We start from the raw sequence: 27738 nt of genomic DNA, 5'->3' as shown, positions 1-27738 counted from the left end.
CTTGCTGCAATCTAGGCTAATGCTTACAGCTCCCTGGGCTTTCCATGAAAATTAATGAGATTATAATCCCCACTAGTCTCTGGCAGCAGCATGAAGACTGCATTCCTCAGGAGCTCACCACTTGGCAAGACCCACAGAGCAGAGGCTTCTTGCAGAATGTGCTATTTTGGCAGTAGGAAGGTGTTTGTGTCACCTCCAGCCACACCAGCATGCATCAGAGAGGGCTGGGGAGCTCCCCCAGGGTCTCTCTTTGGCAGCAGACCTCATCTGCTCTCCCATGTCCTGCCAAATGCTGCAGGGTCCATCTGTATCACAGCAGCCACAACTTGGCTTTGGAGCAGTCCCCTAAGCCCCAGGGTTCACACACTCACACACCTCTGCCCTTGTGGGTGAGGCGATGCTCACGTGTCCACTGCCTTCGAAAACAATTCTGCAGGAGATGTGCAACAAGACAGTTCTCACATTCATAAATTTATAGGGAGGTTCTCGAGCCAATTCTGACTTTTCTATTCTGCATGTAGATTCATAAGCAAAAAAAAAAAAAAAAAAATCACACATGCATTTAAAACACAAAATAGAAAATTTTGTAATTCAAATTAATTTGGGTTGCATGGAAGCATGGATCCATAAGGGAGGGCCGACTACAATCAGAGACATGTGACATTCAGCTCCAACACCTCACAGACACACAGACTCCAAAAAAACTCAAAACTGGATGGCACCTGGAGAGGTACTAATCTATCCTCCCACTGCATGGTAGGATCAACTGTACATAAAACCTGGCACATATCTGTATAAGCTGTTTACAAAATCATCCAGCGGTAGGAACTACACAACCTATCCCTGTAAACTACTTCACAGCTTATTTTCCTTTACTGCCAGAAAACTTTTACCTTAATGCCTAATCTAGCTTTCTCTTATGCAATTTAAGCAAATTACTTCTTGTTCTATTTCCAAACTGTGATCTATTAGAGCAAGAAGCATTTAATTAAACAATTCACTTCTTCACTACATCAGCAAACTTGCCTGAACACTGCCCTTGTCCTAGGGATTAGAAAAATAAAGATAAAGAAGAGCTAAGGCTAAAAGGGGATGATCCAAGCAAATAAATTTGAGTAAAGGTGAGTGAGTCTTGGAAAAATATCTGTGCTAGAAACATAACTCCAGTTTGAACAATCAAATTCTATAGATAAGAGATTTGAATGAATTTGAATTATGAGACTGTAAGAGATGGAGAATCCACTATCACTCTAAGTAGATTGTTTCAGTGTTAATTACTCTTAACTCTTTATTTCCAGCCGGACTTGCTCAGCTTCAGCCTCCAAACACTGCATCTCATTATTTCCTCTTATATTAAATAGCAGTATTTATCTCTCTGACAACAATCCCTTCTTCATCCATGGATGGATGAAGGGAGAGCAGTGGATATTGTCTACTGTGGTGGCTGGTGTGGGGTCTGTAGCTCAGACCCAGGAAACCATAACCGGTTCGGAGAGATGGTCCCGGGAGGAACCATCTTCCCGGGGCCCGTGTAGTTTTCCCTCAGCCACAGGAGTGCCTTTGCAGAGAGGCTGTCAGCCCTTTAGTGATTCAGCAAGAGTGATTTCAGCTCTTGTTCTGTGAGGCAAACCCCAGGCCAGACCAGGAGGAGAGAGACGAGAGGCTCGTATAGCAATTCCACATGAGGCAGCTTTATTAGCCTGCACCCCGCGAAGGGGAGGCCAGGGACGAGCTCTCCAGTGTCACAAAGGCAGAGGGCTAGATCTTTTAGGGGTACAGGGGTGGGTGTGAGAGGGTAAAAGCCAGTGGGTTACAAAGGATCTGCATAGGATCTCCAAGAGGATCATGGGTCTGTGTCCTCTCTCACTGTAACTGAAAGGTGGCTCCCTTTTCCAGGGGGATTCTGCTGGGAGGTTACGCAATCTCCCTATCTCAGCAGGCCTCCCTCCAGGGCAGAGGCTGGGCATACCCCACAGTCTACCTCGACTTCAGCAAAGCTTTTGATACGGTCTCTCACAACATCCTCATAGGTAAACTCAGGAACCGTGGATGAGTGGACAGTGAGGAGGATTGAGAATTGGCTGAAGAGCAGATCCCAGAGGGTGGCACAGGGTCTGGTTGGAGGCTAGTCACTAGTTGTGTCACCCAAGGTTCAGTATTGGGCCCAGCATTGTTTAACCTATTAATCAATGACTTGGGTGAAAGGGTAGATGCCTCCTCAGCAAGTTCCCTGCAGATATAAAGCTGGGAGGAGTTGCCGATACTCCAGAGGGCTGTGCAGCCCTTCAGAAGGACTTCGACAGGTTGGAGAGATGGGCAGAGAGGAACCATCTGAAATTCAACAGGGGCAAATGCAGAGCACTGCACTTGGGGAGGAATAGCCCCATAGTCTAGTACAGGGTGGGGGCTGACCTGCTGGAAAGCAGCTCTGCAGAGAAGGACCTGGGGGTTCTTTACTATGTGGGTGACGAAGCACTGCAACAGATTGACCAGAGAGGTTGTGGCGTTTCCCTCACTGTAGAAAATCAAGAACCATATGGACAGAATCCTGTGCCATGTGCTCTAGGATGACCCTGCTTAAGCAGGGAGGCTGGACCAGACAACCCACTGTGGTCCCTTCTAATCTTACCCATTCAGTGATTCACATTCATGTGCATGGACCAAAGCTCAGCCAACTTTTCCCTTTAATTCCTCCCAGCAAAGAACAGCTTCTGGACCCCAAATAAATTGTACAGCTGCTTTCTGAGTCCTCTCCAATTATTCAGTTTTCTATTCAAAGCATGGAACAGATACTGATTCCAGCAGCAGTCTGCTAAATGACATGTGGTGATAATACCACCTACACATGTTGAATTAAATCCTTCTACTAGCAGGCACTCAGGATAATGCAGATTTACATAGCAGACTATCTTATGTTAATTCAACTTAGTAGCTATTGCTTATTTCTCAGGGCTTGATTTAAAACGCTGTTAATTACATGCTGGTGGTGGAAGAAATCTGGATGGATTTACAAAGCAGTGCATGAGCTAGAGCTCAGTTAACAATAATAACAGTCATTTTGATTTGACTGAATTTGCGTTTTCTTCAATATATTCCCAACTATAGTAAAAATCCCTGCTTTAAAATGAAGGTTTAACACTGCAGCTTATCTTCTGCATGTGTCTAATTAAGATCCAGAAACACTGGAGACTGTTGAAAAGGTGCTCTGATTCAGCCATGAAACAAGACAAAAGGGAAAGTGAGTGATGGAACTTGGGCACATGCTGGCAGTCTCAGATTAACTGCACTTCACCCAAGCTGCCTGACACTGCCTTGAACAATTAAAACACAGCAGCTGGGCTAAAATTCATTTGAACTGCCCGTAGAATGAAAAAAGAAGTTAAAAGGTACCAGATCAACATGGGTTAGTCAGGCTGAGGACTCTGATATACTCTGACAAATACCACTGCATCACTTTCATATATGTCACCTCTGAGATCTACCATGCCCTAGGCAGGAGATTACCACCTCTGTAACACCTACAGTGCCCCAGGCAGGAAGTTACCACCTCCATAACACCTGCCATACCCTGGGCAGGGAGCTCCCTAGAGGGGAGCATCTAACCTATCCTCAGCTCTACCAGTCCACAATCCAGGATCCAGCAGAGGCACATTTCTGTTGGATGACTAGAGTAAAACCTGACTGCTGCCAAGCTCTTAGAGCCCTAAGGCTGCAAACATATTTACTACAACACAACAGGCATAAGGTAGGTTCTTGAACCACCTGCCTGGAAATCACTGTATATGCTTCTGCCTTCACTAGTCTCTACTCAGCAAGTCAATGTTACCTGCCCATACCACACTGGCAGTCTGTGGACTAGACATGAGCTAAACACGATTTCTTCCCATCCCCTGCATGATGCCACGAGTGTAGAAGCAGATGTTGCCACCTAAAACATTCCTTTATTCAGCCCTTTGTAATGAAATGCAAATAGAAAACCTCAGGTAGCCTTTAAGCCAAACACTATCAAGTGAATTATGTACAGATTAAAGATACGCTGGCTCCTGCAGCTACCCTAAAGGGACTACCCCAAATACACCAGGATGGTGAGCAGGCTTTAGGCTAACTAACAAGGGAGCAGTTAAACTTAATGTGATCCTCTTCTTGCTGCCGAGTGCATCCATCCAAGGAAATGGAGTTTTCAAAATGTTTCTAAACAGGGAGTGGGAATGGGCCAATGGTCAGGTACAAAGCAGCAATGCCATCAGCTCTTACATACAGTACCTTAAATCTTCCAGACTCTTAAGTAAGCATTGGTTAGCCTAACAGGGGGTCTGTCACTGCAGTATCATTAGATACCCCAACAAAAATCATTCAAAACTCACTGAGCTCAATTGTCCCTTCATCTTTCCAAGACAATGAATTTAACTGCAGGTATTTGGGAAAGGCTTTCTCTGCTCCTCACAAGACCCTTTGCATCTGTGCACCCAGCAGACTCCTGTGGATTCTCCCCTGCCCTGTGCCAGCTCTGGGGAGGGTGCAGGTGGAAAATGGGGCTCTGAAGGGGAACAGAGCTGCCCAAAATCATGCCAACACTGTGCCAGAGCCTGAACCGCTACCAAATCTGCTAGGGTAATGGTTCACCAATGGCCTTCCCCTCACCAATGACCTGCTCACTCAGGTAGTAAAGATTATGTTTCTTTTACTTCCCATAAAACACTCTCCCTCTGTTGGTCCCATCGACAGAGATTTTAGGGGTCTAAAAGGTCAAAAAGGCCTGTTTTGACAGTCTTGACCGATCTGCAAGAATGCACAGACTTTTAAACAGTTACTAGAGCCACACCTCCTGATTTGAAGATCTTTAAGGAATACAATAAATTGAGACTTTCTGCACCAGTAATAGAGAACTGATAATGTCACTCTTAGTTATAATTAAAACTGAGCATTATTTCCACTTTGAATTCACCTGGTTTCAGCTTCCACCTACTAGGTATTGTTCTGTCCGTCAGTTTAAAGAGCCCCCTGTGCCTGGGATTTCTCTTCCTATCTGAATACCTATTTTCATTATCAGGCTTATATGATTATTGCTTAAAGACCTCTTGGAGTTTTGGACTTCAGTATGACAGGTTCTCTTCAGCTCTCAAATAAAACCTGTAGCTCTAAATCCTGGTCAGTCTGCTTCCAGCCAGATCAGCAAGACTTTTTAAGATGCGAAGTCACCAAACCCTGCACTACCGTGTTGCTGTGCGTATCTCAAAAGCTTCCTGGTATTATTTGGCAAGGAATGGGATGCAGTAACACCACATGTCTGCATCACAGTCCAGGCCAGTGAGTAGTCAGTTTTTAATTCAATTTTTCTGTTAAATCCTACCATTGCCTCAGCCACCAGCTAGTTAAATTTGATCTTGCTCCTGATCACACACTGAAGGATTTGCTCTACACACATCTATGGTCTCCTCTGCTTGCTTGTTTGGCTCAGTACTGTATAACTACACATGCTCTCTATAAAAGGACCAGTGCAAACGAAACAGGAAGACCCAGCACCCTGTCGGTAGAAGAGAACCAGGACTTGGATGGAGAAAGGCCTAACCATGAGCCATGTCTATCCCCAGAGCACAGAAATATTGTCCATGCCTCACCTCCTCTTCCAGCTTGATAACCTTGGCTTGTGCATTGTTTAGGGCCTGGTCGAGGATTTCGATGTGCCTCCGCTGGTCCTCATTGGCAGAACGCACAGCTGCCAGCTCCATCTCCAACTTCTCCTTCTCCTTCAAGTGCTCTTTATCTGAAAGAAAGACAAGAACAAGAGCCACTCCATGAGCACAGCTCACCAGGCCACACACCAGAGGTAAGCTGCCACCTCCCTAGGAAAGCAAAAATTATGTGAAGCAGCAGCGAGTAGGGCCTTTACAACACAGTGCTGAGACACAGTGGGCAAGAAGCTTCTACTGCCAGGGCTCAGCCCCTCAGTGCCCAGCCTTACACCAGCAGCAGAAACAAGTGGCAGCTTGGACTGCATCTGCACTAACAGAGCTTGTGGACCCCAGCACTGCCTCACAGCTCTCCATTCTGCTGAACTGCTAGCACATCCCACAGTAAAATTTTGGCTTGCACCAACTACCCCTTTTTTAAACAACACCCTACATCAAGGGCTGCTTATAACTGCCAGCTTCAATGCTGCTGCCCTTCTGTGACGGGCAGGAAACCTCAGCCCCATGGATGTAGACTGTGCTGTGCCTTGTGCTTTTTATTTGCAAGGATGGAGATCGTGACATACAGAAAATTTGCAGGAGCTGAATAATAAACACAAATCTGTGCTGGAGAGCCTGAAAATGGAAAGAGGGGAAAGCAGTAATGAAGAATATGATAGGAGGCCTCTGCACAGGCTTTCTCTGACCATGCAGAGAAAAGGGAGGCGTCATGGGAGCCATTTCAGCCCTATGGAGATCCTGGGTGACCTTCCAGACCTGCAGGACTTAAAGATCCAATGATCAGTGCTCCCTCCTGTTATGCATCACAAGCGATTCTAAAGCATGTAGATAATCTCTGTGCTGAAAAATCATCCTTTTTTGGGGTAAGATTTAAAACAACATTAAAAAAGCAAACAACTGGCTAAATTCAGTCAGCTCTGCTCAGATCTTTGTCTTCAGCAACAAACTGCAGGCCCACCATTGACTTTGCTGGCAAGCTGCCTGGGGAAATGATTGGCTCCATCTGCTTCTGCCCTGACAGTGCTGAGAAGCCATTTCTGGGAACATGAGTGTCACAGGCCAATCACTGCATCCCTTATGTCAGAACACAAAGTTAAAGACTGGAGTGAGCAAGGGATCAAGGTTTCATTCAGTGACATCTGAGATTTCAAAATCTGGCCTTTGTTCTGAATGACAACAAAAATAGAGTTGCCTCCAGGAAGGAAATTTCCTCCAAAAATTTACTTGGCATCAATTAATCTTTGTTTTGATTTTTGATTTTTAAAACATAGCATTACATAATCTATTATTTTTTAACTGAAATGAAAAGTTGCTTCAAAAACACTGAAACATGGGAAATCTGCCTGTGAGGAGCCAATTCAGTTTTGTTATGCCTCAACAATGGTTGTCAGAGGCATGTGGCGGGAGGGAGTGTACAGGTGCCACTTGCAGGAGACAACCAGGGGTAGAGGAAAGCCTCCTCTCCGGGAGACTTCACCTGGCACCACCTCCAATGAGGCAGGCAGTAGGAGACACTGTGGAGGGGCTTCTCCGATCAGGTCGCGAAAAGGTGTCCACCAATGGATGGCACAGGTTGGACTGGACCAATGGTCCCCTGCCAGCAGCCGGACTTTGGGAGGGGCCAGGGGGTATAAAAGCTGCGTCAGGGCTCCCCGCTGCTTGCTACTGTTCGCTGCTGCCGCTCGCTCCCTCCTTTGCCCTGGCCCCAGCCTGCCTTCTGGCTCTCGTGCCCTCGCTGGCTTGCCTTCGCACCTGCCCTGCCTCCCTGTGCCCCTGACCGTTCGTTACAGTGGGGATTCTGTAACACGATGTATCAAACAAGGAGGCCCGTGGGAAAGAAATATCTATGGACCGATTCTTGATAGCTGTTTCAGAGATGTTTATTTCTCCAGCCGCATGGCCGGGGCTCTGCCCAGGAACTGCTCAATCACGGGACCCGAGGGTCCTTCTGCCCGTGCAGGGAACACAAACCAACCCATGGGAACGGGGCTGAGCAGGGGCAGGGAAACCCCGTGTCTGTGCCCTCAGGGCCCCTCTGCCAGGGCTACATGGCAGGGGAAGGACCCGACACCTGACTGCCGCCTTGACACTTCGCCCTGCGTCCCTGCCTGGGCTGCCTGCTTCCAACCTTGCCACCCCGATCCAGCCAGTCGCCGTGACCCTGCCCAGGGTCCTGGTCCTCCCGTCCGACCGCCCACTCACCGCGTGTCCAGGGCCATCGCCACAAGAGCCGCACCTGTGGAGCCGCACCTTTCCGGGAGCCGCGCAGGCTCGGTCAGACGCAGTCCATCCACAGGCAGGCAGTGTGCACGCCCCCCGTCACCTGGATGCTGACTGTACTTCCCTGAGTCACTGGTGGTAATGCCCTCTTTTTCTCTCTGTCCCCATTCCGTTCCTATTTTCCTTAGTCTTGCTTTGTCTTTTCTAGCCCTCTTTCATAATGCAACTCCTTTTTATTTTGTTTTTCGTTACCAATAAACGGTTCTCACATACAACATTTGCCTCATTTGGCTTAATTTCATTCCTGACCATCCATTTTTAAAAGAATTCCTCACACTTCCCCACAGTGGAATGCAACACTGCCCCAAACATATAGCCCATGCCACCCAAATGTGACCACTCAAGTTGGAAGCCCAACCATCTGCCTTTCCCCAAGCAGGGTCAGAAAACTTATGGCCAAAGCCATGCCATTTCAGACCTGAACTACCCCCAGCAGGGCCACATTCTTCCTTAATGTCAGGTGGGATGAGAACAGGTTTAATTCACACACCATCAGCAGGTGCCAGCAGCCAGGTGAGATGTACACAAGCTGAGTCATATGGAACAAGGCGAAAGTGGATGAGATGAGCCCAAGCCCACCCAGCTGTCTTCCCACTTATCCTAAAAGGAGGAACTCATCACCTCATAACAAAAATCCTGGCAGCAACACCATAATGGTGGTCACTGCAAAGCCCACAAGCAAAGCCCAGTGAGTGCTGCGGACAACACACCACTGCCACCATGAGCCATCTTAGTGTGATGGTGGCCTTCTTCCCTTGTTGGCACGGGATTTTATATTAGACATGCAGACCTCTTCCTTCAATGCAAAAATATTTACTTCAATCAGATTAGCCAGAAGGAACATTAGTATCTATTGTGGAGAACTGTAAATCTGAGCAAATTATCAGGGAGCTCCAGTCATTAGAGGGTGAGGAAGCTGGAAGACAAATACTAATTCAGCCCTGCACTCTACCACCTCATGCTGGGACCACATGTGCTCTGCTCTGGATTTGAAACCCATGTTTTGCAGTACACATGGGGACAACACATAGTAAAACAGGACTTGGGATCTTCATTTTCAGCTTCTATATTGGGAACTTGAAGCCCTCACCCTACACTTTCTATCCCACCAAAAGAGGACAAATTTTAACAAATACACAAAATAATCACCACTAGAAAGCTGGCAAGAAAAATTTCCTTAACAGTTCTCAACACTTCTCCACATCAGCTTCATCCTGTAAAATCCTGGAGGTACATTTTATAAGTACTTTACTTGCATTAATTTTTATTGAAGAAGGACTTAATCAAACATACCTTAAATTCTCTTCAAGTGCAAACAAGGTATCCTTAAAGTCTAGAAATACTGTTTTACTACACTACCCTTGCATACACCTTTTTAACTAAAGGACTCCAATTAATAACTATTTCTATGTTCTGGTGGGTAACTGTCACACCCCATTACAGAGCAGTTCCCAAAAGGCTTCACTATTGCAGCTCACAGTTGTCATCTCACAGCTTTCTACACACTGCCTCTGACTGTTGTACCTCCACACACTGTGGATGCGACACCTGTACTCTGGCTGGGTAGAAAAAAGGGGAAAAAGCAAAGGGGCTGTGGGAGAGGAGCAGAAAAGCACCCTGCTTGCCTGTTCAGCCAGTTTTCGGTTTTCTTTTTCTCTGGAGAGAGACAGAGACTTGAACTTATGCTTTCCTGGGACTTCATTTTTTTTCCTTTTTCTCTGCTGGACTGTTTTAACATCAGAATACATCGGGAGGACTTTCCACGGAGGCCTTGGCCCTGGAGGTGGGCCCACCACCCCGTCCCAGCTCCAAGGAGGGGGAGAGAGAGAGAGAGACTACAGAAGAACTCTGAAATTTTCTCAGGTTTTCTCTCTACAGCGAGAGGTTTCATTATTTCGCATTAGTATCTTTTTTTCCCCTGTGTATTTGTTAAATAAATAGTTTTTATCTCTTTCACTTTCCTTCAAGGAAAACATTTTTTTCCCAAACCTGATGGGGGAGGAGTGGTTTGTAACCTGCCTTCTCTCAGAGGATATATTTCTAAAGTTGGCCAAACCGGCATAAATTTAGTGGCTTTCAAACCGGCTTTCGGAGTTGTCAGGATGGGCAAGTACACCAAAAGTAGCCAAGTCTTGAATCTGCTTTGAAATGGAAACTTGAGACAAAAAGACACACTACATCTATGTCATCTCATGCCTGTAACTCAGATGTGACTCCCACTTCAGCGCACATTACATCCAAGTATCAACTTATTTGACCAATTTAATGACCATCTCAATACATCCCAAGCTGATTTTTGCCTTGCTCTGATGTTGCAGAGTGGCAACATAGACATATTTAAAAGACAGTCCTTGCTACTACAAAATGACCACTGCTGGCAGAAGAAAATATATCAAATTACAGCAGCTGGAGACTTACTTGGCTGCAGGAGATTTGCTGCAAACAAGAGTGGCTCCCATACCACATCCCTTGCGGTACTTCCAACAATTTCTCTTAGCAGGTTTTCATTTCCCAGTGGCACTTCACTCACAGCTGTTAATTCCACAGATGCTTTCCAGTGACCATGCCTTTCCTCAGTGAAAACTGAAGGACTTTAGTCTCTCGTCAGTCTTGCAGCTCGTGACATGGCAAGTGTGTGGAGGAGCTCTGCCATCTGCCATCCCTGGTCACAGGTGCGCATCATGGCAGCCGCTGCCAGTCACCTTGGACCAGCTGATGTACCAGGATGGGGCACAAGAGTCACCTCTTGTGCTCACCTAGATCAAGTTGTGTCCCAGCCAACTCCAGTGGCCCAACCTTCCTGAACAGCTAAGTACCATGGCTGTGAGGCAGGGGATCAAGAGCAGGATGGGCCCTCATGCTCTGACAGTCTCGCCAGACTGACTGTCAGAAGGAATCTGAAATGAGGACAGGACCTTGTTGCCTGCTGGTATCCACTCCATAATAATATGCAAAATAAATGAATCAGTATTTACTCCAAGCAGCCAAACAGGAGAAGGTTTTACACAGCTTTACTAAATTCTCTGCACATTAAATAGGGCCAGGTTGCCAGGCCCAGACATTGAGGTGTTTCCCCCCAGAAGAGCAGCAGAGATACTGTCCATCTGCCCAAGCCTCAGTCAGTCCCCTACAGCTGTGGTTTGATGCTGACAAAGCTGGGCCAAGGGAGGCCTGGAGCAGCAATGCAGATTATTTCCTGATTATTTCCTGTCTGGAAATGGGAATATTTATTTGCCTGGGATATTTGGGACAGAGATATATGCACAAGTTCGTGGCACATGAACTGAACACTTCCACAAAGTGTTCTCTCATAAGGCTCTATCAACACACTGCTAGAACTGTCCATGCATCCCCACTAACAGAGCCATATGGATGGGCACAGACCTCAATCTGTCTCAGACACCTGAAAAAACAGTGCTCCCACAGTTCAGAAATCCCCCCCAAAAAATACACAAAATTCTCACACTCCACCAAAACATATTTTTCCCAAGATATGACACTGATGCCCTTGAAACCATCCTCAATGTTCCTGCCTCTCCCTTTCCACAGCATCTCTCAGCCTCCTCCTAAGTATCTCTTCTCTTGCCTGTATGGGTCCATATGCCTTCATCAGTTGCTACTTCATGGCTTTCCTTAAAATAACCCTTTTCCCTGACAAAACATCACATAATTATCTTGAAACTAATCTGGTGTGAGTAATTTCCAGCCCCTGATAGAACAGTAACATTTCCCTTAGGCACAAATGCCTAGCACTCAATACTTTGAGGCATGTGGCCTGGCTTTGTCTATTATTAGTGCAAAGAATAAGATTTTTTTGTCACCTCTGGTCTCCATCTCAGAGCATATGATTGCTCTGCACTGTTGCACTGCTAATGGAGACCTCTGTGAGGAACTGAGAAATGATCCTTGAACATCCTGCCTTGCCATTTTTCTTTTTCAGGGAATTTTTCCTATTATTGGAGTTTTACCATAGAAAAATTGGTGTGCAGTATTACCAACTTCAAGAATCTTATCTTTCTTTCTTCAGCTCATCACCAGAGTGGCTTAAAAATGACAACTTTTAGGAAACTGCTGATGTTGGAGTCTTCTTATATAACTTGTTTATAATGTTTCCAGGCTGTCTTCCACAAACATAGGGACTAGAAATTTGCTTTTGCTTTCCTAATGAAAATTAAGATTTGCATTTACTAATCTGCACTTACTTAATAACCTGCTACTCTTAGGAAAAAACCAAAACATCAGTCTCACAAAAAACTTTTTTCTCTTCTTCTAAAAATGACTATTTCAATCTCAGTGTATATAAGGCAGCTAAAACTCAGTTTCCTTCTTCTCAGTTTTCTGCCTGTGCATCCCATTAAAAGGCACAAGGAAGATACAAACTGTGCTTGCAAAAACCCCCAAGTCAGCAGTGAGATGCAACCGAACCCCAGTCACAGTCTGCCCCTGTGGAAGACTCCCAAACACCCAAACATCAGTGTATAAACGCAGTCAGCAACAGAGGATTTCCAAGCAGAACCTTTTATGGACTCTGAGAGGGGTGTTTTAGGCAGACACCCTGATACTGAGGTCAGTACTGTGCATGTCCCAGCAGCCCAAAGAACACGACTGAAGAGGACCTGCTTTACATGTGCCCATTTTTCTATTCTTGGAAGCACTCTGCATTGCATTAGGAACATTTAGCTCTCTGGCCTAGCCAGGAGACACTCCAAGCATCCAGACCTTCTTACGTGACAGGATCCAAAAAGCTATATTTGTTTGTAAGCTGTGAATTGATTGCAGCAGTACGCTGAGTGCACAGTGCAAAGTTTCACTGCTAGATATTTATCAGTAGAAGCACAGAGCATGTTTATTTTCCAAGAACTGGAAAATAACTCAAATTGATTCCATCCTGGGGATTTAACTCCTCCTTGTAGCTAATAGCATACAGGAACACTGCCAGGCTGTCTCTATATGAAGAGAGCAGATCCCAGTCTCCAGTTTCCACTGAGCAGCTTATCCCATTTGAACTCTTCCCAAGGATGACAAGATTTATACAGCAATGCTATTTCCTTAACAGATCATCCGGCTGGATTCACAGCAGTATCTACACCCCTTTATGCCGTTTGCTAATATGGCAAAGCTAACATGTCGTGAAAAGATCACTGGATTCTTTTCTGGTTTGTGCACATATGTACTAAATGATCAGCCCTGCTGGGCTCCTCGCTGCTGGTGGGAGCCAGGAGAAGGCTCTCCAGCATTTGGAGCAGCTGGTGGACATTACAGGGCTGGTGGTAGGGCGTGTTGAGTAGTACCAAACTCTGCAATGCTAACGGAGGTGAATAATTCTCCACTGCAGTTGCAACTCATCTTCCAAGGAAGTTCTTGGTGTGATAAAACAGAAGGATTAGCTGTACACAGCACTGAGCGTCAATGGGATTTAAGTTCACAAGATACTGCACAGCTTCCAGGTGGCCAAGCCCTTCTGGAAGCATGCTGAAGATGCTTAGGATACAAAAGAAGCCACACATTGCCACACAGCATCCAGATGTTCACATCAGATGGTCACACATACATCAGTGCATGGCAAGGAAATCAGCAGCACTATGGCCAGTCATTATGGGAGCCTACTATGTATTAGGAATGGATGCTTTCATAGCAATAGAAGTCATAAAATCTTTGTCCCTTCTGTCCTTTGAAAAAAGTGTGGTCCAGTTCTGCTCTTTCTGCAGTTAGTCAAACCATGGCACTGACAACTAGTCAGCAGAGCTTGCTCTGGGCTTTTCCCAGCCAGGGGAAGAATCTGGCTTCTCTAAAAAGCATTCATCCCTAGAGATTATCTCTGCAAGCAACACTTCACAATTTAAGATAAATATTTATCAAAAATAAGCTAAGTTGTGTTACCATTAACTCCCACTGCTTGGTTCTGGTGCTCAGAGAGAAAAAACCCTAAACAATCCAGTCTGCAGCTTAAACAAGAGTATGTGATGAATTAGCTGAGTAAAACCAAGCTACAAGCATGATAACAGTTAAGAGCAAAGTATTCACCTCCACTCCACCATGTAGATATGTGTCTATGTATGTATGCATATATATATCTCTCTATCTGCATCTTCCAAACAGATAAGCACAGTACTCACTCTGAGTGGCATAAAGGCCCTCTGTTGCCTTATCCTCGTGCCCATCGAAGTCTCTGCTGGCCAGCTGCCTATTGGCTGTCTCCAGTCGTTCTGCAAAAAACAGGAAATACTTCAAGTATAAATATATGTATATAAAATTGTAGGCCAACCAAGAAAATAAGATGCATGCCAGCAGAGCAGTATAAATAGACTCTCTGAAGGAGGACATTAAAATGGAGGCTGACACATACATAAAAGATGAGGCCTTTGACCTCTTCCATGAAGCCGTGTTATTTAGATTCACAGAAACTGGGGGGAAAGCCTCTGCCATTCACAGCTGACATGCCCAGGCAGTCATCTCTCACACTATTCAAAATGCACAAGGCATCTGTAATCTGAATTACCCAGCTTTGTGAGGGGATGGCTGCTTTCCTGCAGTGAAGAGCTGCCCCTGGTGCAGCAAGACGTCCTGGGCAAAGGCAGCCCCCAGCCCAGTGACACCACTCCTTGGGGATGCCCTGGGAAAGAAGGCATTTTCTGCAGCCAAGGACAGCTTTCCCTGGGAAGGTCCTGCCTTCAGAAACTCCCCCGCTTCAAAAAGACCATGTGACCCACCTTGCACCACTGCAAAACACGTGAGTCAGAAGGCACCTCACTGCATGAGCAGTGAGTACCAAAGTACCCCCCATCAGGAACCCGGATGGGCAATAGTGACCCAACATATCCTCCATTTCCTGTCTTAAAAGGATACACCCTCAATTTTAAGCGTTTTAAAAAAGAGATACCCTTTGATACTTGCTACTGATCTGTGATGCCACTGACCTTGGAGATTTATGGGTAACACAGCATTGTTCTACATTACAATTTGCCCTTCAGCTCATTACGAATGGACAGGACACTGTGACTGGTGGCCTTGCTGTCATATCAACATTTTCAAGTGCTGAACACAAAGGCACCATCTGGAGCTGATTCTTATACTTTGCCAGAAGGGTTTTTTTGCCACCAGGGGGGTGACAGCAGTTTTGTCTTATGCCAATGACCAGGGTCTTACTTCTCATGAACATGTATCTCAATATTGTGTGAAGCCACTCCTCTAAAGCCTGCTGCTCTGGAGCTTGTAAGTGAAACACCATGTCAACCAGAGGGGAAAAAAAACCACAAGCGACTGTAATGTACCACGGAGATCCCTGTTGAAGTCATGAAGCCTCCTGATTTCTCCTTCGAGTTTGTTTCTCATCGCTTTGTCCAGAGACTCCCTCTTAGTGGTGGTCTTGACCAAACCTTCGTAAGCTTCTGAAATCCTCTGAATCTCTATTTCAAACTGAAAGGAGAGAAAGCTCTTGTAAAAGCCCTGCAGGAATGTGTCCCATCCCAGTGTTTGCCCAGCACATTCCAATAAGACACAAGGGGTCACGGCAATGCTCATGTCCAGTGTCATGCCAGCGACCAATTCTGCAATGACCAATCTCCCTGGCAGAGGATGGCATGAAGCCCCAGCAATGCTGGTGGCTCCTGCAGTGGGAACACCTGTAAACACCCTGTGGGGCAGCTTACCATGTTACAACACCCCATGACACCCCACTGGCAGCTCCCAAAAAAGCTTGTGGTGGGCTAGACTTGATGGAACTGCTTGGTTGCCTTTGGTCTATGACCATGGTGACTGCTTTAATGCCATCCAAGAGGAGAAAAAACAGGAAATGGTGTACTTGTGTGGGCTGTATTCTCTCCTAGAAAGGGTGTAGGAGGCAACATTTATTATTCAACAAGTCCTTGATCCAAAACTTATCTCTGAGCTCTGAATACCACCAGAAGTATTTTAGGCTCAGCTCTGGCCTCATGTTGCTTTTAAACTACTGTGATCCACTCCTTTCCATCCTTGACTGAAGACTGCTTTATACAAGAAAAACTCTCCACAACAGACAGAATCAATTGTTTTGGGTTTTCAGTCTTCTTAACTTCATCTCCTTGAAATCTGACAAATTGCAGGCAGGGTATGCAGAGGAATCCCTTAGTGGTGAACCTGCATCTTAAGACCTGAGCCCTAAAGACTGACACAAGAGTAGTCCTGGGTAGAGTTTTGCTCAATCCAATCCAACTCTTTTAATTAGAAAACGTCATGTTAAGTAAAATCATTGCTGCAGAGATGATCAACACTGACATGGGAATCTGTTCCTGCATGCCTGGCCCTTGTGTGTGGAGAAAGGCTTGATAATGCGCACAAGCTGGAATACCAAAAGACATACTTATATAGCCTCCCACATACCTTTACCTAGCACTTTTTTGGCCTCTTGAGTCATGGGTGGGACAGATTCATGATTTTTAAAGCCAGGGTGCGAACTCACCTCCACCTGCTGTAGAGTTAGGTCCCTCTCAGTAAGCTTCAGGTGTGATTTTCCAGCTGCAGCACTTGCAGAATGAAAGCTCCAGGGACGCTGGAGCTGTCACCCCACTGTCTGTGTAGGAACCTGCAGCCAGGCTCCAGCAGCCTGGACTTGCACTTCCCATGATGCTGGAGCCACTCTGTCAAGATACAGCCCATGGGCAGGCAGCACCTCCAAACCATGCACCAAGGAAAGCCTGGCAGAGCCATGATGGGGAAACCTGATTACCTTCCCCAATTTCTGCTTCCAGCTTGTTCACAAATACAAAAGCTGAAACAAATGGGGAAGTTCAGACTAGACATGACAAAGCGCTTCTTTACTGAGTGGGTGGTCAAACCCTGAAACAGGTTTCCTAGAGAGGTGGTTGATACCCCAAGCCTGTGAGTGCTTTAGAGGCATTTGAACAATGCCCTTAGCAAGATGCTTTAATTTGGTTCACTCTGAATTGTTCAGGGAGCTGGTAAGCCAGTATCTGCAGGAGAAAATGCCTTCTCCAGAGAGCTCCTACCACAGCAAAGCAGATTTGCCAGCACAGAAGTGGGTTTCCACAGCCTGGCCCAATGCTGCTGGTTACCACAAGGGCTCTGCCTGGCCCTCTGTATGCCGGTATTTCCCAAATCACATCACCACACAGACTGCAGCCCTGGAGGCAAAAACTTCCTGTAGCAAGTGCTCCATCAGCACTGAACAAAATTAAAGGAGAGCAGAAGAACAGCCACAAATTGTGTTGGCGTTTCTCAACAGCTCTGGGATTTCCTTCTCCTTCTTCCATGGAGGACAAAAAAACAATTCAGCCTTTTCTCTGCCTGGTAGCTCCTGGAGCCAGCCCACTCCAACAACCCACACATGTGGCATGGGGAAGAGCCAGCCCAGCCTGGCAATTAAACTTCAGCAAGGTAATGCCACACAGAAAAGGGAAAATCATGCAAAAAGCTCAAAATTAAATGCACACAATTCCTCTTCCAACTCTTTTTAGGTAAGAAAACAAGGCAACTCATCAAACAGCACAGGGATTCATCACTACCTTATACCTCTCTACAGAAAAGTCTGTTCACACACAACTGAGAATATGACAACCTTCAGAGCTGTGATCTCTTTGAACAAATGCCCAGAGAGTCCTGCTAGTCAGGCTGATTTTCTCTAACTTCTTCTCCTATACTGTAATGAATAAAAGTGATGGGAAGGTGGTGCTACCTAGAATAAAACTGTTACCCACAAACAAGAAGTACTCCTTCCTAACCTTTCCACTTGAAATAAGAGGGAAGAGTTTTCACATCTAAAGTATGTAATTTAACTGAATCACATTTTCAGCGGTGATGTTCAGCTGAAACTGTGGGAACAGAGGAAGACCTGCCCTGACCTTGTGTTCAAACACAGCAAAAGCAGCGTGGGAGGGATACCATGTGTTAGAAATTTGGTTTCCTGAAGAAAGAATGCACTTGAGTACGTGTTTCACTGTAATACTCCGCTTACATTCCCCCAAAGTCAATGGGACTCAAGTCCACACTTTATTGACTGAAGTGAGACTTCAGCCCATGCTTGAATACCTTTCTGTTGGTGTCTGATGCAATCGACTTGCAGGGCATCCAAGATAAAGAGAGAGCCATTTCCAAGAGTGAAAGAAAACTGGAATATTTATAGGGCATTACACCTAAATACCTTTTACTGAACAATGAAGCTTTTGTAAAATTAATAGCTGGAATATTTCTTTTTGCCCACAAAGGCCACAGGGAAGTTAACATTAAAGTTTTTGCAGACTTCTTCAGGAACAGTTGATGTTGCTGCGAAGATTTTTTAACTAAGTTTAGGAAACGGTGTGAATAAACTCAACTCATCTTGTTGCAGAGAAGGAGGCAGAAAAGACAGCAGCTACAAAACACCTGGTCTTTTTTCCTCATCTGTTTGAACAGATTGTCACAATTTTTTCCCAAAGCTGAGGCTGGGACATGGTCTTTCAGATCTGTTTCTTCTCATGTGAAGGGTGTCTCCAAGAACACCCTGATCTGCACAGCACAGAAAAAAATTGAACTCCTAAATAGACTCCTAAATTCAGAAAGAAAAGACCTGCAGTCTAAGCTCATTTGTGTATAAGTGGTAGGGAGACATCAATGAAACAGTAGTGCAAGGTCCTAAATCAGTTATTTGATCCGAGCCCTTGGACCCAAAGCCAGCAGATCTGGGGAGCATCTCTGCTTTGCCTTCAGTGAGCCTCAGTTTTAAGCAATTTCTACTTCATTTGATATGACCCTTCATCTTCTCACCCCAGGCAGTGTGCAAGACATCACCCTTCTCCACTGAAAAAACTTGCATGCTTACAAAAAAGAGGATGCAGGATCACTTATAAAAATGGGTTTTGAGCAAAATCTTTACCAAATGGTTCTTTCAGATAAGGGGACAGTGCTTTTAGAACCAACATGTTCAATGGATGTCTAACATCAGTTCTTAGAAACTCAAAGAGCAGTCACTGAAAGCCTGCCTCTAAGACAACCCAGTTAATCCATTTCCAAACAATGGACAACCCCACTGGTGGCTGTTACACTTCCAAAGAGTGTGGAGCACCCCACGAGCTTATTGTGGCGGACAAGATGTGCTTGGGACAGATGTGGATGTGCTCTTCATATGGTTTTCACCTGCATCTCTAACCCCTGTGCACATGCTGCAGGATCCAGCTGCACCAGGAACATACTGCCCGTGGGACACTTCCAGGGAAAGCTCCAGTGAGGCCAACACAGAAGGACGGAAGGGGAAAATATCCAGTTGAGACTTTTCTGATGGGCTGCCCTGTTTTGCAGGAGCCCACAAGGCACAGGATTATCCTTCTGTGAGACCACCATGGAGAGGCATTGGTTAGAGATGGCCACTGGTGCGTCCCCATTGCACACACTGACACAGCTATGAAGACAGCTGCCCAAAGGCACAAGCACCAAGATGGTTACCCTGGCCAGGACCCATCCCAGACTCTACACCTACCTTCTGCAGCTTGTCTGCCTTCTCATAGTAGCCCTCCAGCTCCTGCCGCAGCACATGGTTCTCCTCGGAGAGCATCTCTACCATCTGCTGCGCCCTCTCCACGATGGCAAAGGCGTCGGGTGTCAGCTGCTGGCCTGGCAGCGTTGGGGTCTGGGCAGCCGCAGGGGCCGGCAGCGGGGGCAAGGAGCCTGGGAGCAGAGGGCCAGCGGTGGCCTGCGAGGACATGGGGCTGTGCTGCTGGGCCGGCGGCGGCGCGAAGGGCGGCTGGCATTGTCGGCTGTGGGAAAGCACACATGGGGGAAGTGTTAGAGCCACACACCCTTGAAATGCTCACGGGAGCTTTCACCTAATGACTGCATGGTTTATTAATAGTGCTATAACTGGACAGTCACGACTCCTAAATACCAACAATCACAGCAGAGACTGGGTAAATTGTCTCCTTGCCTGCCCTTGACAGTGACGTACACATCTGGCATGAACGGATAAAGGAAGCACTGACTCAAAACCAGCATTTTTGTCTAGGTGTGCAGCTAATACTTCAGCAGCAGCCAGCCTCTCCCTGCCTCCCCTTCCCACAAACGCCACAACTGAGAAGCATAAGCTGTCAGGCTTGAAGAAAACACAAGGGATGCATTACTCACCCTTCAAACACCGCTCCCTGCCCAGAGCAAGACCAGAGGATCAGCCGAGCTGGGAGGCGAGAGGAAGTGATGTGAGCAAAGCAGCATCCCTGAGTGGCTTTAGCAAGTGGAAGAGGGAAGGGCTGCTGCGGAACTGCTGGAGGCACAGCTCTGTTCAATCACGGTGAGCCATGAAAGCCATCTTCCAGTGGGAGACCTCATTGTGTCACTCCCCGATTAAGGGCATCCATCACCCACCAGACTCATATCAGGGAAGAATAAAAAGTGAGCTCGTGAGCTAGACTTGCTGTCAGCAGGCAGTTCTTTAATACACCTGAATCATAATTTGCAATGGCTGGAAGATAATCCAGGGGGATGCCTCAGTAGTGAGGGTAACCCGGCAGCTGGCAGCCAGGTGGGATCAGAGTCCCTCGCTCGACCCATCTCCATCCCTCCATCCACTGCACAGGCAGCCTCGAAGCCTCAGCCAGGGGAAGCAGCCCCATGCAAAATCTCACTGTACACAGGCTGAGCCACTCCTCAGCCCTGATGCCAAAGCTCTGGAATTTCTACACTGATCTTGTTTAAGAGACTCAACCCAGACCATGTGGTACCACAGTGTCAGGGCCCAGTTTGGCTGGAAAATAAGCTGGCTGCCGGACTCCACCTGAAGTCTGCAATCAAGCACCTTCTGGAATTTGTATTTTAACTTAACCACAAGCTATTAGGCTTGCTGTTGATATCATTACCTTTATTTCTATACCCTACACAAGGCACAAGACATAATGAACAGACCTATTTAATCCACTGGGCCTCAAAGATCCATGAATGCTATTTCTTAGACAGACAATTTTGTGCTATATAAAGGCACAGTAATTGTGGTTATTGTTGTCTTCAGCACCTACACAGCTTCTCAAAACAGGGTTTTCAAAAGCCCTGAGTATTGGCCTAATTCTACTGACAATAACCCACCACTTCTTTCAACTGCTGCAGAACAAAGCTCAAAAGTCAAGGCAATTTTAAAATCCTGCCCTAGAAAATGAACAGCACTGCTCTAACAAACTTGTCTCCGCCAAGCCACACGACAGCAAAGCAAGCCAGCAGTTCAGCCTTAATCTTCTGTTCAAACTAGAGTGAAAGCAAATAGGGCTCTGCAGGCCCCTAGACACAGCAAACACACAGTCCCACACTCCCATCCCAGCTTTGCCCAGTGCATCCACTCTGGCACAGAAAGGTACTGAAATGGAGGAAACACCAAACACAAGCACATTGCTAACCTGGCCAGAAGTACAGAGCAGTGCCCCTGGGAAGAAGATCCCAGCAGAGCTTCATGCAGCCAGCACTGAGGAAAGCTGCGCTGAGCTCAGTCTGGTCTTGAGATGGCTTTTACCTGTCTAGCATAGACATGCTCTAAGGCTGCGTCTCTCCTGTAAATTAAACATCCATGGAGGCAGCTCAGGAGCACAGGAGAGGGGTCATTCCCCCTGGGCAGCTCCCAGGGCCAGAAGGGTTTGCCCTCAGTCCCAGGCATGTTAGTTCTCTGGCAGAGGCGCAGGCTAATAACTAAGGTGCTAAATGTCAACTAAAAGAGGATAAAACTTTCCAAAGGACAAGAAGTCATGGAGGTGCTGTATGACACTTCACAACAAAACACACAGGAATTCACAGAATCACAGAATGGCTTGGGCTGGAAGTGATCTTCAAAAACCATCTAGTCCAGCCACCCTGCCACAGGTTTGAACACTTTCCACTAGATGAACACTGTCCACAACCTGGCCTTGAACTTCCCACGATGGAGCATCCAGAACTTCTCTGGGCAACCTGTTCCAGTGCCTCACCACCCTCAGCATAAAAAATTCCTTCCTTCCCCCTTTCCTTCTGGTGCTCCAGTGTGCAAACCTGGCAGGGGACCTGATCCCCATTGTGGGACTTGAATATTCTTTTGCTCAAAAATCTGAACAGTAAGTAATATCATGAGTGAGGGATGTCACTCACAGCAAAAGATGCTGCACAAGTGAACACGAACTCAGACAACTCAGACCTCAACGCTGCTGACAGCCAGTCTGTGCTCACATGTTTTACCTCAGCAATGAATTCAGCAAAGTGTGAGCTTGTTTGTCTTTACCGAAAGAAAAGGCACGGGTGGTTTTATGCAAGTAAAAGCCCAGCTGTCTGGATACAGTTACACCCCTACAAAGACACTCAGTAGAAAGTAGAAGACTTGGAAGATTTGATGCAGGTACAGATTTTTTCACTTCTTTAAGGGAATAGCATAGAGCAATAGAATTAAATTGATCTCTGAATCTAAACCAGTGGAGATACAGCAATCTTTCTTTTTCATTATGAAGCACAGCAATCTTTGTCCATAGATTCACCCTTTAGGCCCTCGCATGAACTTTTGACACTGTACTTCTGGAAAATCTTACCCTTTCATCAAACCTTTCTTGTCACTTTAGTCTGTCTATCTTTACATACAGAGGAAGGAAAGACCACAGAAATCTCTATTTTATGGAACTGCAAATGACTTCTTGAGCTCCTGAAGATTTACACCCTATAGCAGCAGCCAGCCACCAGAGTCTCAGTAGCCATGGCTACAGGAGAGATTCTCCAGTTTTTTTCCAGCTTGGAAACTGAACAGGTACAATTGACTTTATACTTCTGGATACACAGCTGTTCAACCAAATTAACGTTTCTGACTTGCTTTTTACTTGTTTAATCTGTCCCAATTTAGTTCTGACTTAGCCAACTGCAAAATCTCTGAGTATATATTGAATAAAATAAACACAGCAATTCATATTAACAAATCAACATTTGCAAAAATAGGAATATTATAACATCAGCTTAGTTCCTATGCAAATTCTCATATAAAGCTCCAAAGAAATGCAGCAACTGGGATTATCCTGAGATCCTTTGGGCTTAGTAAAGAATGACATTCTCACAATGCTTCTACTGTATTTTAAATGTTGATCTTACTCTGCATTAGAGCAGGTTAAAATCTTTCAGCCAAACACATTCTCGTTGAAAAGCATCCTTCTTAAAAGCATGCGACTGTAGAACATTATGAGTTTTGGCTGTCTCTGCAACATTTCAGCTGCATTTCTATTAAAAGCATATTTTTTGTTAACATTATTGTAGAAGTAGTGCCCCCATAAGCTTCTGCAATGTATTCTAAAGAAGAAAAAAAAGAAAAAAAATTAAGGAGCACCAGCAGGCAGTAAGGCATTCAAGGGCTACTGTGTTGGGGTCACCAAGCACTCTCTTTCTTTTCACAAATTTATAGCTTGTAATACATATATAATAGCTTACTACCTATAGCTTGTAATACAGTGTCTTCAGCAAAATACTTGACCACAGACCTCACTTTCATAGAAAGTCCCTCAAGATTTTGGGGCTGCCCAAGCCCCCAAATTTAGGCATGGTCTTAATACTCCTCTTCTACTGGCCCACCTGGGAGCAAGAATTACCAAGACAGAGGAATTTGGGGACAATCTGTAGCTTTATGTAGGAATAAGAAACCTGGAAAGGAAAATTAATTATAAAGTCCACTTGCTGTTGATGACCAGGAAATCATAAATACAGAAGAGCTGTTGTTGGATAAAGCAGCGCAGCATTAGTAATAAAATGAAAATGCCTGTAAATGTTCAGGAAAGGAAATTCCACCTCTGCCTTGCTACAGGTACAGTGAAGCTCTCCTCTGTCTAGAGATGGAAAGGGGCCGGTGGAGCAAGGACTTTGTTTCCAACACACTATGGCATTTACATTCATAATTAAAATGCCCTCCTCTAACCTATTTAGCTCATCTTTCTCTGAATGCTTTGCCTTCCTTTGCCTCTAGGGCAGACTGGCCTATTTCATCTTTCAAAGACTCTCCCAAGGAACTTTATCTCACAACTTCATGCATCTACTGTGGATGCTCTGGCTGAGTCAGCGATGAGAATAAGGCATTTCTGGGGTGCAGTTCTTTGAAGTTGCCTTAGGCTTTTACCTTACAATGAGAGTAAAAAAGTGTGTGAAATGCGCTTATTCCTGCCCATTTACTGGGTGCCTTCAGTCTGGCTACTAACCTCAGACCCAGGTGTCTACCTGATCTCATTATGATTTCTGCAGTCACGAAGCAGACTTCAAACACTTCTGTCTCATTGTGAATAACATGGAGGAAACAGTATTATAACCACGCAGGAAAAAAAACAGGATCCTGGCAAAGTCAGCAAGCCCAGCCTGATGGTCGTGGTTCAAGGAAACACAACTATAGATCCACCACTAAATGGTGCTACAGAAAGAAATGGGAGAACACTTGCCATAGCCCAGACAGGGCCCTCATGGTATTCTCTGTCTTATGGAATCAGCAATAGCAGCAGCACCTTGTAAACACAAGTATTTGTTTCAAAAAGCATTTTGCAGACTTGGACTCACATCTCTTGAATTCACTGGTTTGTTGGTGACATTTGTTAGCTCTGGAAAGACTTGGCCCAGCTTCTTTGGCACAATTACATAAAGATTTTGCAGGTCAAAAATATGACCTGAAAAGATATATACTGTATCAAATTTATCCTCGGTAGTTAAGAGAGAGACAGGATATTGTATTTCCTCTCAGAGATCCACACTCAGAACAGGCTCTCAGCATAAGGAAAAGGTGCCTTCCTCAACCTCTGCACTTCTAGAAGAACCAGCTGGGATAGTAACAGAGAAGGGTAAGGAGAAATGACATGAGCATCACCCAAGCCGTGGAAACAGCTTCATTTCCCTTTCATTTATTTTAATGTAAGGCATATTAGACCAGAAGGAAAAGGATACAGAGCAAAGCTCCTCTGCAGGGCTGCCAGCATCCACGTAAGATGGAAGTGCAGCCTCCAACCCACGCTCATGTTTGGGCTATCCTTGCCGAGAAATGCCAGGACAAGTCAGTTTGGGTGTAACATCCTTCAGCTCATCCACAGTGCCAGCAAACCTGCCTGCCTGGGCTGTCTCAGAAAACAAGCTCCTTGTGTCCTGTCAGCAGCCACAGACGTGGTCGAATCAGTAAATACCAACAGGTTGTCTGAAAACAGCAGTAATATGTGTGGGGGGAATAAATACACAAATAACTGGAGAAGCAGCAGACTATTCCAGCAGTTAATTACAGACTTCTACATCCTGGCAGGGTGGAATTTTATGAGGCACATAAAAAATGGGATGTATTTAAAAACAGCCCAGATTTATTCTTTTCATTGATTCTGCATGCTGTCTTTCAAAATGCATGGATTAAATCAGAATGAAAAGGTGCCTGCATGATTGTCTTATGCATGTACCACAAATTAATTCCCCTCAGTAAGCAGCCGAGTTTCCAGTTCAAGGCTTCATTTGCATTATACACGCTTTTTATTAATAGTGAAGAGAAAGAAATCATTCTGAATAAAAGACACCAGGATCTGACAAGGGCCACTGGGATCAATGAAGAGGATTCATTGCACCGAGTGATCTGGATCACTGCTTAAGCAGGACATGGAGAAACAATACAGACTTGAGCTGGTCCAAGTTCATCCATCCAGGAATAAATACAGCAAGCTAGAGTAAAAGGGTGGAAAATACTATCCTGGGCTGTGACAACCCTCACATGCCTGACCGGGTAACAAGCTGTATGGGGAGATCCCAGGGTGCCAACTGCAAGTGTTAATGAGCTATGTAAACAAGGAACACTGAGTCAAATCAGAGGTGTTACTACACCTGATAAGCCTCTGGTCCAGCTGGTACTGAAGCAGTGTTCAGGTTAGCTTTCCACAGTGAGAAAAACGGATTTTGACAACAGTGAAATAAGTACAGGGCTCCGGGCTCCATCTGTTAAACATATTAAAGGACTGATAGCACAGGGCTCCTCACTGTATCTGACAAAGACTTTGCAAAATCCCTGGTAACTAGAAAGTACAGCCTGAAACTAAGATGGAGATCTATGCCAGAGATGGCAATTAGCTAGTGGAACAAGGCTGTAAAGGCAGTGATGGATTCTCCAGATGGAGACTGTTATAATCTCCAGGACTGAATGTTTCACAAACTGGAATTAATTCATGGCATTGTGCAAAAAAGTAAATTAGATTAGTTCCAAGCCCTTTTGCCTAACAAGCTGTGACTTTCTGAACCTGCACCTAAGGAAAGTTAGCAAAGACACCATTCAGGAATAGCTGCACATCTAGGAAAGGAAACGTTTTCTAAAGATTATTATACTTGGCCAACTTAAAGCATTCAGAAGTCATCAGTCAGGGCCCCAAGCATCAAGCAACTGGCTTAAAAATACTGATATTTTAAAAGGAAAAAATACTGGTTCATTTTTATTTGCCTTCTGGTTGTTTTGTCCTTTAAGCTTCAAGGTTCAAGCTCTGCTCTGCAGTTGTGATGTCCATAAAACAGAAGTCACTAAGTCTAATTTGTAAAAATACTGAGAGTACCACAACATCATATGACTCCAGGAGTTCTTCAGTACAACACCGATTATCTTGAAATTTACAATAAATTTCAATATTTCACCCTGATGATTATAAAGGCAATGCTTCCTTTAAAACCAGTCATGTGCAAAAGAAAAAGTTAAACCAAAAAAGGAAGTTAAGCAGCAGCTACAGTTATTCCATTATCCTTCAACAGCTCCCTGCCAGCACTGGTCCATTTCCAGCCACATCTCCCTTGTCAAAGGACGGGGGGGAAGTGGGGGATCAATGACCCTAGAGGTCTTTTCCATTCCTTGTATCTGTTAGTGCTTTTCCTGTATTGATGCACTCTGTGTTTCTCCTCTTTTCTGGAACATGGAAGCCTTTTGCGTGGTCCCTATCTAGAGGATGCCAGGATGGATGGGCTGGGGAACTCATATGACCAAGACAGAGGGAAGGAGATCTGACTATAAGCAAAGTTCTGTTTCCATCAGCTTCTTTCCCAGACCCTCCTGATGAGATGAAAGCTGAAATTCCTCACCTTGCTTGCTCCTCTAACAGGAAAAACCAGCCTCTCCAAACCCTACCCCTACTGTTAACCTTATGAAACCAGGTAGTCCCTTATCTCAACCTCTTCTATCAAGGTCCTCCATCCCAGACAGATGTCTGGCAGTGAGCCTCCCCAGAGCCCAGGTAAGGAGAGAAGCATTGATCAAGTGCAGAGCCACAGGAAGGTTTGTGTTTGGGAGCACCCCAGGAGTGTAACACAGCCCCCGCCGCCTCCTCCAGCAGTGCTTCGGGACTGCTGCCCAGACAAATCCTCTAGTAAAGACAGGGCTGATATCCCTGAGCAGGTAAACTGCCTTTATCCTCTCCAAAGACAGGAATATTTGGTGCAGAGACTACTTTCTGAAATTGCATTTTAACCATCCCAGATGTGGGCAAGCCCATCCTGTCATGCAGCCCAAGACGCATGCAAGGATGCACTGGAGCACAGCTGCTGCAGATAGAGAAATGACAAGTGATGAATAAACACACAGGGACTACAGTCACCTCCTAAATGCTTTTGTCAACCAAATCTCCCTGGGTGACAGGGCCATACAGGGATCCTATAGACCATGGGACCAGTTATAAACTGGGATAAGCACAGGAGAATAAACTAAGTGAGTTTATTTCCTGGTTTTTAGTGACACCAGTTCATAATAATTGAGAACAAGCCCAGGTAATGCCAGCAATGAATATTTCAGTGCACCCAAGGGAAGTGAAAGGTTGACATTCCTGTGTTAAAAAATATAGAGAAGCCTGAG

The 27738-nt window shown here is 45.5% G+C and overlaps 1 protein-coding gene across 1 annotated transcript in view; it reads right to left on the bottom strand.

Annotated features, from left to right (window-relative positions):
* Positions 1-27738, bottom strand: part of AMOTL1 (angiomotin like 1) — a 57533-nt gene that overhangs the window by 13362 nt on the left and 16433 nt on the right. The window contains exons 4-7 of the mRNA XM_082278715.1: positions 19417-19693; positions 15242-15386; positions 14087-14176; positions 5619-5764 (exon numbers count right to left, since the gene is read on the bottom strand). Of these exons, the coding sequence (XP_082134841.1) occupies positions 5619-5764; positions 14087-14176; positions 15242-15386; positions 19417-19693 (658 nt within the window). The remainder of the gene's footprint in view (positions 1-5618; positions 5765-14086; positions 14177-15241; positions 15387-19416; positions 19694-27738) is intronic.

Source organism: Coloeus monedula (assembly GCF_965178545.1).
Source record: "Coloeus monedula genome assembly, chromosome: 3".
NCBI classification, from domain to species: Eukaryota; Metazoa; Chordata; class Aves; order Passeriformes; family Corvidae; genus Coloeus; species Coloeus monedula.
This window is presented reverse-complemented; position numbering and strand designations above follow the sequence as displayed.